Source organism: Lygodium microphyllum, chromosome 30 (assembly GCF_053477565.2).
Source record: "Lygodium microphyllum isolate KBCC chromosome 30, Lygodium_microphyllum_v1.1.10, whole genome shotgun sequence".
Lineage (NCBI taxonomy): Eukaryota > Viridiplantae > Streptophyta > Polypodiopsida > Schizaeales > Lygodiaceae > Lygodium > Lygodium microphyllum.
This window is the reverse complement of record NC_141164.1, coordinates 59,165,003-59,185,182: the sequence shown is the minus strand read 5'-3', so window position 1 is coordinate 59,185,182 and position 20,180 is coordinate 59,165,003. Positions and strand designations below refer to the sequence as shown.

Sequence of the window (20,180 nt, the reverse complement as noted above, 5' to 3'; positions counted from 1 at the left end):
AGACCATTGCCCCCTCCTTATGCTATCACCTACACCAAAAGAACCCCAAGTTGTTGTCAGTTACTCCTAGAGGGCTCGAAATTGTTGTCACTTGCTGTAGGACTAGTCCGTAATGGCTGCAAATCACAACAGCAGCATCTCTTTACTCTCTTACATCTTCCTCTTTCATAATGGCTAGAATACACTTTCCATAGCCCCAAAAAAAACGTTTTTTCCACTCCCATGGACAAGTTTTGCCAAGTGACAGCCTTTTTATCCCATTGCTTATTAAATTAATTTTCAAAATATTACTAGTGCCCAAAAAAATAATTCCACCAACCAATAATTGCATTGGCTAGGCCAATTTTTCTTCCAAGTATCTTAGAGCAGTTATTAGCCGACATTAACTAATTAATTAATGCCTAGGCTTTAATGTCACCCCACTGACATTAGTGGCTAATAAATTGGTCTAGGCCAAAATTTGACACCGAATACCACCTAATACCTATTAGACATAACTAATTACAACTTTTGCCTTTAGTAACAACTAATATTTTGGGGTCCCGGATCCCACATTGCGAAATAATAAACTCACACCTGACATGTCCATGTCACATTAGCACACTTGATTAACTTTTAATCAAACCCTAGGCAAAGCAATAAACTTTCACATCCTCATGACATTCGAGATCTGTCAGAGTACGACACACATCTCGTAACTCTACTTCTTTTCTTTATTCTTTTCATTATGCTTCTAACGGTCTAAATGAGTTTGGTGAATTATCTTCTTTGCATTCAATATCTTCACCATCATTTCAATTTCCTTCATCTCATCAAAATATATTCAATGTAACATCACAATTTACAAACCCACCCATCCTACCCACATCTTCCACTGCATCACCATTATTGTTCACATCTTTCACCTTTGCATATTAGACCCCACAAGGTTTTGCATCAAACATCCACAGCTTTTAGGTTCTCTACACCTTCTATTCCAAGTGGTGCTGTCACGAGGACGTAAAATTTTGAGATGCTTTAATCTTGTTGATAACATTTGATTAAGTTATAAATCAAATGTGCAAGGTTATTTAGCACATGACAATTATTTCATGGTAACAAGCCAAGGACCCGAGGGTCAGTGGGTGTCAAAGTCAACAGTTGTGATAAGTTATGCCAGTTGGGCTTTGGGGGTCAGTTGGTGACAGTTTTGAACCTAGGACAGTTATTCGGCCAATAAGTGTTGGTGTTGACACTAGGGACTAGCATTAATGCTAGTCTAAGGGTCAATAGAAGTTGGGGACCACTCCACATTGCCTAGCCAATTTAATTATGGATAGGCACATTTAATTTTGGGCAAGGTCAAAATGGATAAAATGAATTTTCAGAATTATTTAATTTTGAAAAATTAATTAAATGGCTGGATAATGCTGAAAAATGGGTTTAAAAGACTGCCACTTGGCAAAAATACCCATGCAAACTGAAAAAACACTTGTGGGGGCTAGGTCTCAGCCATTCAATCAGTTTATAGCTTGGGGGGGAGAGAGAGAGAGAGAGAGTTGTTGGTCCATTTTCTAATAAGAGAACAGCAATTTCCTGCAAAGAAGACAACCATCTAGGAGCCTCAGCAAGTAGGGGACAGCAAGGAATCACTTTCCAAGGGCTGGCAACAGCATTGCTAATCAGATGATAGCATTTTGGAGATGTCTGGCAGTAGATGACTGCATTGAATGCAGGCTGGAGCATGCAGCAGGCAGAATTTAGGGTTTTCTTGAGAAGAAAATCAGATTTCTCTCTTATCTTGGCTTTCTCTCACCTTTTCCAACCCATTCTTAGGAGATCAAACCATTTCTCAGCCATTTTGAGTAGATCTCAACCAAATTTGGTGGATAGCAGAGCGATCTCTGCTGTAAACCTAAATTTCTGTAAAAATTAGGATTTGACAACCACCTTGGGACCTATGCCAATTGGTGAAGGCATTGTATACTGAATTCAGCACACTGAAATTTGTGTAATTGTCAGGGAAGTTAAATGATAGCCCATTCATTGTAATTTAGGGCATCATTTGGCCAATTGAAGGCTCCAATCGAACAAGTCCTAGGTGAAAAATCAAGGGGCAATGGGCCCAAATTGATTGCTAATTGTTGCTATAACAAAGAGGCTTTTGGAACAACAAAGGAGATTGTAAATCTCAGCTTGTACTCGTTCCATTAGCAATCAAGTTAAAAGAAATGCCAAAAGGGACACCAATTTTGGGGCCAACAAGGTGTCCAATGTCCGAGATTATTAAGGTAATTTGTGCATTTTAAGTTATGTTATGTTCATTTTGTTGATTGTTGTAATTAAGTACTTAATCAGGGAATGGCCACCCTTTCAAAGAAGGAAGGCTAGTGTCAGGAGCACATGCACCTTTGGGGGAGGCTCAACCTCCATCTTTCACACCTTTGGATTACCCAACATGGGGTTCCTCCCCCAACTTAACCAAGTGTAGATCAGCTGGTTCCAAAATTTGCCTCCATGGCTTTACCTAGTGGACATACTGGTCACTCTATCATGCCCTAGTCAACATTTAGACAGAGCTTCAGTGCCTTAGTGCCTCCACCTCCATCAGCACCTCATGGAAACATTCATGTTCCAATGCCTCTACCATCGGCATCATATGGACAGCCTATTCCTACCTACCCACCACCACCTCCTACTTATCCCCCTTCCTCTCTTATTCCTATCCGACACCTCATGGTTCATCTCTTTCAATGGCCAAGCATACTTTCTCTGACAAGACTCGTTCTAATGAGTCTAATTACACCACTTCGTCAAATTTGATGAGACATGTATTTCACTCTCAAAATCTATCAGACCTCCTGCATGGGTTGGAACCCCAACGTGATCCCACACTCGTTGCATACGAGGTTGTCCATTCATGGAAGGCTAAGAATGTCTCCACTGTTGAGGAACCCTTCACCGACAATTTGCGTTTTTACGTGTCTACGTTTTGTGTTTAGGGTTTGCAGCCCCAAAAAGGGGTGCCATGATCCATCCTAGACTAACTATGCCTATTCGTAGGCCACTCTCTCATTCATTCCTCATAGATGTTCATTCAGTCCATCACCTCTTCTCTCTAGCCTCTCCACTGCCCTCACACCCCTTCAAGAGGACATTGTGGTTCATGGTTCGTAGCTGTCTTCATCATCTTCCATGTGCTACATTCACTCCATGATTCAGAACTTCATCATTCCATTCATCAAAGTTTCTTCTCTCTTCTCTGCTCTTGTCCATGTTTGCCAGGTTCACTCCGTGTTCCTCCCCGCAAAACCTACTATCTCACTGGTACGTCATCTTTTGACATGGTATCAGAGCTAGATCTGCTCAAACAGCCGTAAAGATCCTCCACTCCAGTGATGGCAAAGACAGGTGGCAAGTGCGGTATCCACTTCTCTTCTTCTTCCGCTGCATCAAAATCTCGTTTTTGCAGGTTTCAGGTGTTTTCAGCTTGCTGCCCACACCCCTTTTGCGGAGGACATCACAATCCCAGCTGTCCTTGCTGTCATTTACAGTCTGGCACATGTTTCCAGCCTTCCACCCGCAGTTTGCAGCTGTTTACAACAGAGGGACTGTTGCTGATCACTCTCCATTCAGAAAACATCTCGTTTTTGCAGATTTCAGGTATTTCAGCTTGCTGCCCATACCCCAGATGCAAAGGACATCGCAGTCCAAGCTAGCCATTGCTGTCTACAACAGTTTGGCGCCTGTTTCCACCCTATCACACACTATTCGGAGCTGATTTTAGTATGCTGACTGCTACTGCTGGTTTTTTCCTACGTTTTTAGTCTTTCTCTCTCCTTACCTACGTTTTTAGTCTTTCTCTCTCCTCACTTGCGTTTTTCTACTGGTTGCAACCTCTTACTCCTAGTCACATCCTCCTCCCACTAGCAGCTCACTTCCATCCCTTCCATTGCCCTCCTAGCCCTTGAGGTGGACATTGTAGTTCATGGTTTGTAGCTGATCTCTTCCTTCTTCAACAAGGCACATTGGTACCCATGGCTTCTTTACCAACAATCGACCTAACTATTGGGTGCTCGTACTGCGGCATGAACGGTCATCCTACTAAATATTGCCGACTTCGACCTTTGCTCCCCACCCCCCGGAGAGTATGTGTCTTCCACCAAGCACTCCTTGTGCCACCTCTCCTTTCTGGGCCACAGAGATCATTCTACATCGGCTATCAGAGTACTATGCTCAAGGCAATAAGATGCATCTGATGCACACCAAGTCCTTTCGAGCACATGGAGGATCAATTGGCACTACGACCTCCTAGAGATCGTCGCAATACCAGCGGCAGTCTTCTCCCACCTATTTTCGGGTACAGTGGCTACCACGGCCCGTGGTTCTGCAATCCGCTCCATCGAGAGACGATGATTGTTTGATATCGTCTCCTCGTCAGTCCGCTCCTTCAAGAGACAGTGGCTGCTTGACTCCTTCCTCTTCTTTTGGCTTCCCGGTCCACTCCATTGAGGAGCAGCGACTGTTGCCTACTCATTGCTCAATCTAAGCCCCACCCTTCACCCTCGTCTACTCAGGTTCAAGAGGCCACCTCTAGGAGTTCTTCACCACCACAGATACCTTCTTCAGCACAATCGGCGGCACTTCCTTCATCCTCAGACATTTTGAAGTCCATGATCCATGAGCTTTTGGATTCCCTATCTACCTCAGAGGAGGATTCAAAGGGGGATGATCTTTCTTTGCCCTCCAAGGGGGCATCTACATCTATTGCAACTTCAGAGGGGACTCCTATTCCTCCGGTTTCAAAGGGGGTCCCCACCCAACACTCAATCCTTCACACACTCTAGTGGAGGCCTTTTACCTTCTTCTTCTACCCTTGGATGGGGTGGCTTCCTTCCAACGGTCATCTCATCTATTGATTCCTAGGATCTCGAGGATCTACCTAGATCGAGGCCTTGGAGGTTCAACTGCGACTTGATGACGAGGCCTTCGTATTCCTTCTTGCATGGATGCACGAAGCTAGTGGCTTCTCTCTCGAGGTTGAGTTTCGGGTTCTCCCGTTCACTCTGTCTACTATTCTTTATGGCAGGTTATCTTTCAGGTGGAAATCTTGAATCTTAGGGATCCTCTACATCTTCTTCCTCCTCTTCTTCTTGCCTTGGTCACTTGGTCAGCATGGAGCCAACTCCTGAGATCGAGTACGGGCATATCCTTATGGTTCTCGGCACCACACAAAGTCCAACATTCCTCCTATGCATTGCATGTTTTCATCATCTTTGTACTAGGGCGCTTGGGCAAGTGAACAATTTCCCCACGGGGGACACTATCCAAATGGCACCTGCTGCATGAGCATTCTTTAGCATGTAGCATTCCATCTCCACCTCACTCTTCTCTTCTTTCCCTTTTTGGGCTTGAGAGGAGGTGTTGAGAAATCCTTCACCACAGTTTGTGTTTCTCCGATTTGTGTTTAGGGTTTGCAGCCCCAAAAAGGGGCACCATCCTAGACTAACTGTGCTTATTTATAGGCCACTCTCTCATTCATTCCTCACAGCTGATTCATTCAGTCCATCACCTCTTCTCTCTAGCCTCTCCACTGCCCTCACACCCCTTCAGGAAGGACATTGTGGTTCATGGTTCGTGGCTGTCTTCATCGTCTTCCTTGTGCTACGGCACCCTTGTTCCCTTGTATCACATTCACTCCATGATTCAAAACTTCATCATTCCATTCATCTTCTTCTCTCTTCTCCTCTTCTCTATGTTTGCCGAGTTCACTCCGTATTCCTCCCCACAAACCCTACTGTCTCGCTGGTACGTCATCTTTTGACATAGTTGAGTTAATGCAAGGTCTGCTTCATGAATTTCACTCCCAATTACAACACTTTGACCTAGCATCCTAACGATGGGCGCACTTGACCGACCCCTATGCAACTTGGGATAGGACTCGTATCACACTTGACCATGAACTCCAAAATTTCAAAATCCCTGATAGGGATGACCTTAAGGTCAAGTTGACTCAGTATCCACGACTTCTCGCCAAGTTCTCTACACAAGGGCTCCTAAGTCCTTTGATGACCAGGTCACACTGTTTCTAAACAAGCTACCAATGAAATACTTTCATTTTGCGCAACCTACCATACCTACCTTCCATGAATTTGAGTGTCTACTGCATTGCACACGGTGGTTCAATCAATTTCATGGCCCTTCATCTTTAGAGGGGGTCCTAACTACCACCTCTCAAAAGCGGCTACAAGGGAAAGGTAAATAAAACCAAAATTCAATTCAAATCAAAATCTAAACCAAGCTAGTGACTCATAAGGAACCTCCCACTCTTCTCTTAAACCTTGGCGGCAAAATGTCCCTAAAAAGAATAGGTATTGTCAATATTGTCAAAAGGCTGGCCATTTTTACGAGGAGTGTCGATCAAAGGCAAAAGGCGCACAACCAAAATCTAAGACCTAGATCCCCGCCCCTCAATTGGGCAACCCCCAACAAGGGAGGCAAGATGGTAGCAACCAAAATCAAGGGCAGTGGCATGGTCAAACCTATGCCACTGATCAGCCATCACAATCGACTTTGTTCTCAACGCTCGAGGGCTTGTCTAAATGGTCTACTAAGGCTCATCTCATCTCTTTCCAAACATCCAAGGATTCAAGTCTCGTTCACATCTGCGAGTTGTCTCCTGACAACGCAACTATAGAGGCCCGCTCTTCACAATCAAGCACGTCTCCTATTTGGATTGTGGACAATAGAGCTACTCAACACATGATCCCTATCCATGATATTTTCTCACCCGAGCCCCTACATCCAAACGTATCTAGGTCTAGAATAACTCCTTGATCAAGATTCAAGCTCAGGACCACGTAAGTTTTGCTGCTGACCAAGGTCCACATCTTGTTACACTAGATGATGTCTATCAACGGTGTCTACACCAACAACAGTTGAGGTCCTTGACTCTCAGACTCGTTTAGTAATTGCTCGCGGTAAGGCACAACCTAGTAGCCTATACAACATGACTCTGTTTCTTTGCTTGCCGATAGCTAAGGGCTCAACGTTCCACTACTCCAAGTTTTACCCACTATATAGGAGCCTACAACCAACGAGCATCTTTGGCATTATCACTTAGGGCATCTCGAGTACAATTCTCTATATGAGTTGTCTCGCTTATGGATGGTTGAGGGCCTTCCATGCCTGAAATTGACTTGAGATGTCTATAAGGCCTGTCAACTAGGAAAGTAACACGGTACCCCATTCCCTTAGTAGTCTATACATCGAGCTAAGGCACCCCTTAGACTAATCCATGTTGATCTTTGTGGGTCAATATCCACTACTGCCTTGAATGACATGTTATACTTATTTTTTAAAGTGGATGATTTTTATAGATATATGCACATGTATTTCTTAAAGTATAAATCAAACACATTCACCTACTTCTCTACTTGGGTGCTATTGCACATAACCACACTCATCATCATCATAGTTGCCAAGGTTTTTTGAAATGCGAGGTATGAAACAGGTTTCATTCAAGATCTAAAAAAGTATGAAAGTTTTATATGCATATACTGTATAACTCATGTGACGTAGAAAACACAAATTGACATTATTCATTATTCTATACAATGCAAATGGACATTCAACTTAGCATCAATATTTACATGAATCATGGTCCACTACCCATACCCAACATCAACTTTACTTGTAAAAGGAGCCATCAATATATGCAATCATCATGGGTAACAACTCAAAACAAAACTCGGGCAAATCAATGCCAACATCCATGTCAACGTGTTAAGTAAATCCATGATAAATGATGATTACAAATGTCCCAAAAGTCCCATGTCAACGTGTTAAGTAAATCCATGATAAATGATGATTACAAAAGTCCCAAGACATTTAGAATATGGCATTTGTCAAAGTTTAAAATATGTATTTCATACATTTATGAAACACCTAGGTATGAAACGAGTTTCCTAACCTTATAAAACGGGTTTCTTGGCAACTATGGTCATCGTGTAGGTTGCATGAGACGTGATATACAGGAGCATGGCATCTCTCACTAGCTCACCTCTACACATTCCCCTTTTCAAAATGGAGTCGCAAAGCATAGAAACCAAACAATCATGAACATGGCACGCTCTATGTGGTTCGTAGGAGAGCTCCTTGAGCCCCTTTGGGTTGAGGCTGTTAGCACTTCAATGTACATCCTCAACTGGTACCCCACTACAACCATCTCTCAAATGACCCCATATCAAGCACTCCTTGGCTCTCGATGTGTAGTTTTGCACTTTAGAGTTTTCAAATGTCCTACTTACATACACTCTCTAGATGATGAGATAGGATCATACAAAGAGATGTACTTTTTTATGAGAGGGACATTATGCAATCTTTTGCACCAAACTCCAAGCTAGATCCTCAAGATACACAAATAGTATCTTCTGAGCCTAGTCCACTACCTACTCCTAACCTTCCTACATACTCTTTAGTCCCCCCTAGCCTCCTTCCCCAAACCCGTTACCTCATTGGTATCAATAGACCATGTAGGATTCCACTGGATTCTACTCCAAAGGGCCCAAAATATTTGCCTAGCTTACTTCTCAAGCTTCATTTACGTTGATGTTCACAACTAACTATATAGTACATTCTGAGCTGAAAAGTTGGCAAGAGGCTCTTCAACACCCCAAATGGCGAGAGGCCATGGAAAAGGAACTAGAGAGTATTGACCGAAATGAGACTTGGGCCTTGATGAATTGTCCAAGTCACAGATGAGTACAAGGCTTGCCTTGTAGTGCAAGAGTTTTAATAGAAGTAAAAATATTAACTATAAAGAGACTTTTGCGCGTACTGCATGGTTGACATTTTTCCGCCTCTTGGTTGCACTAGCCACTCACTAGGGTCAGTCGACCTATCAAATGGATGTCAAAAATTGCATTTTTGAAAGGTTATCTGAAAAAGAAAGTCTATGTGGAGCAACCACCTAGGTTTTCTTCTATTGACCAGAAAGATAAAGTCTTTCATTTGCAAAAAGCTCTTTATGGGCTGAAGCAAGCACCACAATCTTGGTTCTAGAGGATGGATGAATTCCTTAGGACTCAAGGATACCATTCTGCCCCTTATGACCTGAACTTATATGTCAATATCACTTTCAAAGGAGTCAGTATATCCCGTTGTATGTAAATGATCTACTACTCACTAGCTCGCATTCTACTACCATAATGGAAATTAAGACCTAACTTAGTTCCACATTTAAGATGACTGGTTGTCTTATTTTTTGGGGATGAAGATTGCTTGTTCTGAGGATAATATTTTTATGTCACAGCAGAGGCACGCTCTGTAGGGACCGGTTAGGCATGGAGATTGAGGCAGATTGTCGTTACGCGCAATGAGAGACAAAGAGATTGAGAGAGAGCAAAGTAGAGAGTGAGCGCGTTTTTAGGTACAATGACGAGACAGTACCTTTAGGTTTTTAGATAGATATAAATGTGTAAGTGCAAGTGCTAAGGGTGTGTTCACACCCAAGCACATTTAAAGGCATGAGGCCTTTATTCCCAACAACCTCCCACCTAAAGGCAATGTGCCTTAAGAGGAGAAAAAAGAATCAGCTAAGTCTAGGTATGTACAAAGCTGAAATACATATATCTATCCAACTCCCATCATCTGTCGGCATGGAGCAAACCGCTCTGCTGGAAGACCCTTCGTGAGAAGGTCTACAAGGTTCTCATCTATATGCACTTTGACAAGCTCAATGCTTTTGTTGTCAAGTACTTCTCTAATGAAGTGGTACTTCACCTATATGTGCTTTGTCTTTGCATGAAAGACATGATTCTGTGCTCTCCTTGCATGCCTAAGCAGCAACCACATACTCTACTTCTGTAGTAGACAATGCAAAGCACTTTTGTAGACTGGAGATCCAAGAGACTGCTCCTCCTGTGAAAGTAAACACATATCCAGAAGTGGACTTCCTGCAGTCCGCATGACCAGTATAGTCTGCATCCGTAAAGCCAACAATAGATGCCTTCTGCTTTCCAAAGCAGATGCATAACTCTTTTGTGCCTTTGAGGTATCTCATAATACCTTTCACTGCATCCCAATGCTTCTTGCCAGGGATTGCCATGTATCTGCTAACCACTCCCACTGCAAAGGCAATGTCAGGATGTGTAGCAACCATAGCATACATCAAACTGCCAACAGTTGAAGCATATGGTATCTTGGCCATTTCAGTCTTCTCATCATCAGATGTAGGTCTGTCCTCTACACTAGGTTTCACATATGGAGGCAATGGAACCCCAATTGTTTTCCCCCCTCCATATTGAAACGCTGCAAAACTTTGGAGATTTACTCGTGGTGAGATAGATAGAGTAAGCCTTTCGATCTATCTCTGAGTATTCGCATGCCAAGAATGTGATTTGCATCACTAAGATCCTTCATGTCAAAGCTACCATGAAGACTTTGCTTCAATGAATCCAAGGCATGAGTTTTCCTACCACCAATCAGCATGTCATCAACATACAAAACCAAGATAATCAGGCTGCCATCTGCTGCCTACTTGGTGTACAAGCAGTAATCCACTTGACTTCTATGAAAGCCTTGGGACTACATGAATGTATCAAACTTATGATACCATTCTCTTGGTACTTGTTTCAGCCCATACAAACTCCTTTTGAGTTTACATACCATTTTTTCCTTCCCTTGTTCAATAAACCCTTCAGGCTGCTACATATATATGTCTTCATGCAAATCACTATCTAAAAACGCAGTCTTTACATCCATCCGTATGAGCTCCATATCCTCAACTACAACCAAGCCCAAAATGGTTCTCAATGTAGTCATCTTGATTACAGGAGAGAAAATCTCATCAAAGTCAATTCCACGCTCCTGCTTGTACCCCTTTGCAACCAATCTTGCTTTGTACTTTGGTGAGGAACCAAAAGTAACCTTCATCTTGTAAACCCATTTGCATGGAAGGGTTTTCTGCCCTTTAGGCAACTGCACCAAGTCTCGAGTGCCATTTTTATCAAGAGATTCCATCTCTGACAGCATGGTTTTATATCATTTCTTGCTGTCCTGTTTGTCCATTGCTTCCTTGAAGCAAGACGGTTCACCACAGTCTGTCAACATGACATAATCAGCCACATTAATTGCACCAAGAACAAATCTGTCAGGTTGTCTAGTAGCCCTAGACAATCTCCTAACCCAATGGTCATTATTTGCTGGTTGTTCCTACAAATTTCCATTTTCAGTAATGCAGCATGAGACAGCATCGTACGGATCTCATCCTGTATGGTCCGATTCATACGCTCTGCAACTCCATTTTGGGGCGGATTACGAGGGGCAATGAGCTCCCTCTTTATCCCTTTACTGTCACAAAATGCCTAAAAGGACTTAGACACATATTCCCTACCATTGTCAGAGCGAAGACACTTAAGTGTCTTATCTGTCTAATTTTCAACCAATGCCAAGAATTTTTTAAACTTGTCAAGCACTTCATCCTTGCTACGAATAGGGTAAACCCATACTTTCCGTGTAGCATCATCAACAAAGGTGAAAAAATATTTCTTTCCCCCTAAAGATAATCCTAGCATTTGACATACCTCCGAATGTACTAACTCTAGAGGAGAAGATTTTAAAGAAAGAGACTTTTTGTGAGACGTCTGTGCATGTTTGCCATAAATGCAATTATCACAATGCTCAAAATCAACATAACGAAGACAAGGCGAGTAACCCAAACGAAAGCACTTTCATTCATGAAGTGGATACAAAGTATCACTCTTGCAACCTCTGGCAATAACCCTAGATCCCTTACAGATCTTCCATTTTCCATCACCAAAGGTGGTATGAAAACCATCATCATCTAGTTGCCCTGTGCTAATCAAGCTCTTCTTGAGCTGAGGTACATGCCGTACATGCTGAAGTGTAAAGGCAGAGCCATGCTGAAACTGTAACTGCACTTCAGCCCAAATGTGACCAAAAAACCAGCAAATGCAAGCCCAAACTGTCACCCAAGTGACCAAGGTACAAACAAGTACCAATCAGCAATAAATGACCACACGGAAGCATAGATTTCAGATCTGTAATTAAATTTTCAGAAGCACCAAACCATGTGCTACAGCATTATCCAACTGATTACAGCTGTTCCAAGGGCATGTGCATCACATTACATGAGGAATCCCAAAATTTCAGCTGCAATTTCTGTTGTACATGTACCCACGGGCATAAAATTTGACACGAACGGTCAAAGGCCCCAAAATTTTGTGCTCAAAGCATCAAACACACATCTGCATTTCCTCTGTCATGCATAGGATAGGCCAGTTTTGCCAAAATAGAGCAATTTCAGCAAAGCCCCCAAATTTTACCAAGTGTTGATGTCCGAATTGTGCAGAATTTAACCTGCATGTACATAAAATGCCCAAATGTTGCACAAATTTTGCCCAAACTGCAAAAGCCCAAAATTGCACAGGGTCCAATGAGCCTCAATGTCGAGAAATTGGGTTAATGTCAACCCAATTTGCGCATGTACATTAAAAGTCCCAAATGTCGGGGACAAAATGTCACAAATTCCTGCAATTTCTAGGACAGATATCACTTTTGCATCTTGCTCGCACCAAATTTGGACAAATCCCCAAATTTTCCAAGTCCTGCGTGCACTAATTTCAGTGAAATTGAAAGAATTTCACTAAAATGCGAAAAGCCCCAAAATTCCCGGGCAAATGTACACCGACTTTGCAATTTCTGAGTCAAATTGTCCAATTCTGTGTTGAGATCCCCAAATTCGGGAAAAGCCCCAAATTTCTGGGCCAATTTTGCACAGATTTAAGATTTTGTGCTTGCGTGCGCGAAACCCCATCAAGAAAGGGGTAGAATCTGATTTTTTCTTTTTTTCTTTTTTAAGAAAAAATAGGAACGTGACGGGATCCGTTGACCCTGTGCAGGTCGCCGACAGGACGTCACATGCGCCTACCTCCACGGGCCACCATCGCACAACTACTGCCCCGTTACGCGCTGTTTGCTGCCCGCTGTTCTTTGTCATCTGTCGCTTGGTCGCCGTGCAGTGCGCTGACTGCTGCCCCTGACATCCATTACGCGGCAGTTGACTGTAACACGCATGTCGACTGTCTGCTCGTCTGAGCCTTATCGCACAGCTATCATCTGTCGCAAACTATCGAACGCCCTGTGACACTTTCTGCTCACCTGCGACTTGCCACCTAATTCAGGCTACAGCTCCCGTCAGTCGTCTATTGACTGGCAACACGACTGCTTCTCCTACACACAAGCCTGCCTTCAACTTGTCTCGCCTACTCACTCGCGAACTCAAAGAGGCACAAACGCCTCAACCGCAACTCTGATTCCTATTTGTAGGGACCGGTTAGGCATGGAGATCGAGGCAGACTGTCGTTACGAGCAGTGAGAGACAGAGAGAGTGAGAGAGAGCAGAGTAGAGAGTGAGCACGTTTTTAGGTACAATGAGGAGACAATACCTTCAGGTTTTTAGATAGATATATATGTGTAAGTACAAGTGCTAAGGGTGCGTTCACACCCGAGCACATTTAAAGGCACGAGGCCTTTATTCCCAACACGCTCTTCAATTGGTGAAACAATATTGTACTAATCAAACAGAGCTTGTGGCCACACCTCTCGATCCTATTGTCCTCTTACCTTAGTAGACTCTCAGTTAGCCCTTCGATAAGCATACTTATCCGTTTGTAGTAGGGAAGCTTCTTTGGTTGATTCACACATGCCAAATTTAGTATACTCAGTCAGTTTGCTTAGCCGGTATTTCACTACACCTCGGACGTCACATTGGACTGTATTTTGCATATTTTGAGATATCTTCGATGTACGCATATTTTGAGATATCTTCGATGTACCTATTCTTATGGCTTGACTTTTGGTCATGGATTATTCTTACAAGGCTATACAAATTCTAACTAGGCAGGAGATTCCGATACCCAATGTTTCCACCACAGCTTTCTTTTTCCCTTGCGCATGGCTTTTATCTCTTGGTCAAGCTGTAAGCAAGAGACAATGGCGGCTTCCACGGCAAGGGCAGAGTATGGGCTCTCTATGATGGTACCATTGAGGCCATCTACTTGAGGAGCTTACCGACCGCTTCAATTTCATTGTGCTACTTCAGAGTGCAATTGCACTAGCTAGTAACCCCATCATCACCCCACAAACAAGGCACGTTGGTGGACACTTTCATTTTACCAGAGAGTAGGTTAAGCTAGGCACTATTGGCCTAGAGTTTGAGCCTTGGAGTGACAATTTTAGAGATATATTAACCAAGGCTGCAATCCATCGGCAACTTCTACAATATCTTCTTCGCAAGAGCGGCTTGGATACACCCTTCTGCAGTCCATCGGCAACTTCTACAATATCTTCTTCGCAAGAGCAGCTTTGAACTAATAGGGAGAGGTGGACTCCCTCCAACTTTTCCTCCCAATTTGAGAGGGGGCAACTTATACTCTTGATGGTGACAAGGTGCTACTAACACAAGGATTCAAACATTATGTATTTTGTACTGTGTATCTTCATCCACATCATTAGGAAGATCATGATTGTAAAAGGGCACTTAGAAAAGTGAATAATTTTCCTTCAAGGGCACTATCCAAGTGGCACCATTGCATAGCATTTTGCACGAGCATGACTACATTGCATTGTCTCTTGCATAACTCCTATGCATCGGCATTCTGTTCTTGTAAATATGCATCTATGCGTATTTATCCCTTTTCAGTTTTTCAAAGTGTCAACTTTGGGTTCACAAGTGGCATTTCACCCCTAACCACAACAATTGCTTAAGCCTTATTTATCTATTTCCCATATGGGATTCGTATCCACAATACTCACAGCATTGCACAATGGTAGTATCCAAGGCAATCTCCCTTGCTTATTTTGCTTGCTCAGCTTGCCTAGCTCACTTCCATCTATCTTTTTTGCCTCTACCATATACCCTCTCATCAGCATCCAGTACTGGTAGGATAACCTTGTTTGTTTATAAAGGTCTTGGGGCTGACCATCCCTTTCTCCCTTTAGGGACACTATTACTCAATACACTAAAAACTCATGTAAAACCCTCACTTAATGCTAAATGTTTTGAAAATACAACAAAATGTGACTATGCGTAATGAAAGAGAACCACAAACACTTGGAGAGAGAAAGAGAGAGAGCAAGAGATGAAGGAAAGAAATCTGCACTGACTAAAGAAGAATGCTAAATACAAAGGAGAGGACTAATCAATCCCTGCATGCAACCCAAGGCATCAATGAGGGCACCGGATTAACCTAAAATGATGACCACAACACCGACGGTTAAGCCAATAGTGGTAAACTTGGCAAGTAACCACCTATGTTCAGCCAACTTCACTTTTAGATCATCCCCTTCCTTAATAGAAAACTCTTGCAACTGATAATCAAGATTGGTGCGTCCGGTTTGATCTCTGGTCGCATAGCAATCAAGGAGATGACTTCAATGATCTAATGCTAAAGGAAAGTGCTGCTCAAGCGGTAACCCTCTCGATTAAATTAATATTTGTTGTAGCATTGCGAGTTCTCTTTTGTTAAATGTGGTCAAGGTGGACCAATTGAAGGTCCAGCATGGCCTCTAAATCAACTACTAGATCCCAATTACCTTGAGATTCAAGCACTTGTTGCATAAGGTTGGACCAAGTGGTAAAATTTGACAAGTTAAAACGAGTCTTATCCGTAAAGGCATTCTCAACCATAGCAATGGAAGTGGTAGTGATGAATGAGAAATAGGATGGATAGGGTGGGTAGGGTGAGTGTAAAGATATGCTAGGGTTTGCACTAAGGAAACACAGCAAGTATGACCAAGACTAAAACACAAAGACTCGAACATAGACAAGTAAAACTCAAACCTTAAACACAAAATGCAAAACGCAAAAACTCAAAACTCAAACACAAAGACAAACACAGAGAAGAAACTCTGAAGTGAATGAATGTTGTAAATGAATGTAAGAGTGTACAAAATACCCAAGGGCAGAGAAATGCACTGTCAGAGAGTGACGTCCATCGAAAACAGATCCCAAGTGAAAAACTACCAGTTTGAGATGAGAGAATGCTAAATAATGAAAGGTAGCAAGCTGGTCACCAGAACACAATAGTACAAGGCTAAACCTATTAAAGGCAGCAGTGTACCACCAAAGGAAGGCTGAAAACTGGTCACCCAAGGCAAAGAACTATTAGGCGGCAACATGAGAGGTGTCTGCTGATGTAGACAGTCTGCTAGATAGTAAAAACGTAGGTACTACAGCAGTCACACGGTGGGAGAGATGGCAGCAGCATGTCGCCTAGCACCAGATACTGAAAATGTAGGCTAATCGAGTGTTATGATGACGCAACACATGGAGACCTCCAAACAGCAAGATGATGGTTGAAAACAGACTGCCTAGGGCTGGATAGTGATGGGTTGCAATCAATGATGGTTGGACAGCAAATGGTAGGTGACCGATGGCTGAGATCTGTATGGTAGAGTGAGAAACCTGCACAAAAGGATGAGGCTAAATGATGGGCAGTCTATCTATTTATAGATATTGAAGGGTGCCCCAAAAATTCAGGGGTTTGAGGGGCTGCTGAAACTCTCTCAAACCACACACCAAATTTGTGTTTTTCATTAATTAAGCGTGTTTTGGGGCTGTTTAAAAATGCTAATCAGTTGTAAAGCGTATTTTAGCTCAACAATGGGAAAGTGGAGTACACTTGGGAATTAACCCCAAAGTGCCCACCATGCATGTGGGATATGCCCACAATGCATCTAGAAGTGGGAATGGGCTGAATGGGCATGGGCATGGGAGGTCCATGTGTAGCTCAAGGAGGACAGAGAGGGACACAATAAGCAGAGGATGGAAATCCCTGCATGGGAGTGACCCATGGAGTGTGTGAAGATGCATCATAAGCAAAGGATGGATATCCTTATGTCTAAGAGGCCAATAGATGGAATGGTGAGTATCCAAGGGGAGTGAGGGGGGTACCTATCACAACTATCCCTGCATAGATAGATGTGCTTACCTGCCAGTGTATGTAAGGAACAGTGTTATAGGGTGGCATTCCCACTAACAATGTACCAAGGTGCAGAGCAGCATTCACCTATCCATAGCTAACATGTGGTGTATGAAAAGAAAAGGTGCTAGAAACAAAGACAAATACTCCAAATCCTAGTGTTCTAGATATATGTGTGGAGTACAATCATAAGTTTCAATAAGTAGAAGAAAGAAAAATCTATGTTTTGACCAAAAGATGGAGGGATGGGAGAAGTTAGAGAAAAGCGCTTACCAACACCATGCTCATATGAAACAAAAATGTCAAATATACCTATGGAAATACATCTACTTCGAACATGCCAAACCTCAAAATTGGACAGCCAAAAAGTAGTGAGAAAGCTACAACCATTGCCGATTCCAAACTTATCTTAGGAGGAGATTTCGATGGATTTCATAATCGGTCTTCCTTACAACAAAAGGTTCAAAAATGATACTATCTTCAATATGTTGGACAATTGTGATTCCATGCAAGTTCGATGTGAATGCTACTGAGGTTGTAAGGCTCTTCATCAAATAGCTAATTAGGGACCATACATTGCCAAAGAGGGTTGTGTCTAATCAATTTTCCAAGTTCACCAATGAAAAATAATACATTTCACACCTTAATCATGGTGATACTAACCAAGGCCCAAATCGCACCATGATCAACAATGTCATCCCGCAGCTTGGGGTCAATCTACTCTTAGTAAGTTGGCTATGCCGGTTAGGACGAGCTATCTTTTCACTAAAGACACCATTGAGCCCATTGATGACTCTACAGGCTTTAATTGTGCTCATGGCACTGCATATATGAATGGCCTCTATTATATGATTCAGTTCTTGTCCGTGCCCACTTTTGAGAACTCTGACTTCCATTAGGTGCATGCACTCCTAACTCTAAGCCCCTTTGTTTTGGAGTGTTAATGGCACTATCATCCCAGACACAACTCATAGGATACTTACTCTTTATGAGTTATCGCGACATAAGCTTGTTGATGGCATTCCTCACCTAGAATTAGCTAAGGATATCTACAAACCGTGTCACTTAAGCAAACAATATCAAATCCATCCCCAGAATGAGCCCAAGATCATGTTAAAGGCATACTTCAGATTGGTCATCATGATCTTAGTGGCCAATCACCCACACCATCTTTGACTAGTGCACAATATTACATGCTGCCTATGGATGATTATTCACACTATATGTGGGTCCATTTTCTAAAGCATGAAGCTTTTTCTTATTTTGTTGTGTAGTGCATGTCGTCACTAATTAGATGGACATCTAGAACAATTTGATCTAATAGTGGGGGTGAGTTCATTTCAAATTAATTTGCCCAATTTCTGCAACATTATGGTATTTGGCGATAGTTGTCTTCTACCAACTTTCCCTCATAGTGGTGGAACAATGTAATAGAATAGTCATGAACATGGCTTGTAAAGTGTTGTTTGCTACAAAGCTTCTTGAATGCCCTTGATCTAAGGTAGTTAACACTTCAATGTATTTCCTCAATCGGAGCTTAACAATGGCGGTACCTCATCGAACCCCCCTCCAGGCTTTTTATCACGAGAAGCCTTCTCTTGCCCACCTTCATGTCTTTGAGTATCATACTTACATATGCACTTCGGATTAGAAGTGGCGGAAGCTCTCTGAAACCAACCTTTTATCTTGAATAGGGTGGTAGACAACCTATTTAGCATAAATTACAGCAAGGGAATTCAACAAAGAACATGTTTCATGTGTAAATACATTTTTAAGTATCTAAAGACACGTTTAATGAAAAAGAGTTGCATGAGCAAATGTTTACTTTATGTGTGTCATTCGTGTGTGGCATGTCATGACCCTTGTGGTTAATGCATCTCTCAATGAACTTGTGGCAATAATTCTCTCTCTCTCTCTCTCTCTCTCTCTCTCTCTCTCTCTCCCCATATGCCTTCCTTACCAAGAGCTATCAGCAGTTATAACCTAACCTCACAAATGAAAGGAAACGTTTGAAGCCCGTAATCATAAATCTTGAGAGCAATAAATCAACTACAAGTATTTTGTTGCATTCTGTTCCCTTGCAAAAAGGTAAGAAGTTTGCACCATATGAAGCACAAGTGCTCCCTTGCTCAAAAACTATGGAGGTTTCCATACTGCGTTTGAAGAACGCACCTTCAACAAGCCCCTTGCTTGCAGAGGTGCAAAATTATCAATGTGAGTAACGAACCTGAGTGTAAAATGCACTCCAATCCTTAAAGAACCACAAAATTATTAGGTAGCCATTAAACTGTACCAAAACAAAGGCAGTACAGGGACGATGCAAAGGAGAATAGAATTTGAGTCCACAAGGCATACAAGAGACGGTATTTTCCGAGACAAACAGATAGATTGCCCGGCAGGCAAGCCAACCTTTCTGAGAAGGCGCTCAATGGAACGGATTTGATTTTTGATGGACACGATCTTGGCCTTCTTCTCGCTGTCTCTGTGGCGCACCCCGAGGCCTCTGTTGCCAGCAGAGGCTCCCCTTGCGGAAGAGGAGGATGAGAGCGGGGGCCTCCCCGCCACCCTGCGCTTGCCATAGCCTCCGTGAGCCATACGCTCTTCTGTTCTCCTCCTCTCACACAACTAGCCCAAACTGGCCTTACTTACGGGCTGCTCCACGTTCCGCCATTCGTCCGCTTGACAATTGGCCGGCCCAGTCTTTGAGCCTGCCCAATAACTGGTCCATGTTGCCCTTGTTTCCCAAACACTCGTATGCACAATAAGTTTTAGACAGATTCCTAGATGGTGGATTACAATACCATCATACCATCATGGGCGCTCCTATTAGGGAGGGATCACATACCTAGCTAGATGCAGTTTGACGCAAAGGGCGGCAAAAAGGGGAGGCATACCTACCTAAATGCGGTTCGATGCAAAGGGCAACCAAGCTACGTGTGGTAAGGAGTTCTCTAGCATTTGGAAAATGTATGCTATGAAAAGTAACCCCTTGAAGTGATTATAGTCAGTAGGCTCATATGCATCACTCTCACAAGATTTATTAAGACTATATTACAATTAATAGCATTGGAGGATGGATGTCATGAGAAACACCCCTAGGTTAAAAGGGGCCAATCATGAAACATCCAATGAAATAAATGCATTTGTAGGGGCAACTTTACATTTTACATTTTTTTCAAGATTTGAATATGTGAG

General features: G+C 42.7%; 1 protein-coding gene across 1 annotated transcript in view; it reads right to left on the bottom strand.

The window, feature by feature from the left end:
- Positions 1–19,635, bottom strand: part of LOC148009886 (uncharacterized) — a 36,281-nt gene extending 16,646 nt beyond the window's left edge. Inside the window, exon 1 of the mRNA XM_087672329.1 lies at positions 19,395–19,635. Within this exon, the coding sequence (XP_087528455.1) occupies positions 19,395–19,580 (186 nt within the window). The 5' untranslated portion in view covers positions 19,581–19,635. The remainder of the gene's footprint in view (positions 1–19,394) is intronic.
- Positions 19,636–20,180: the final 545 nt, after the last annotated feature.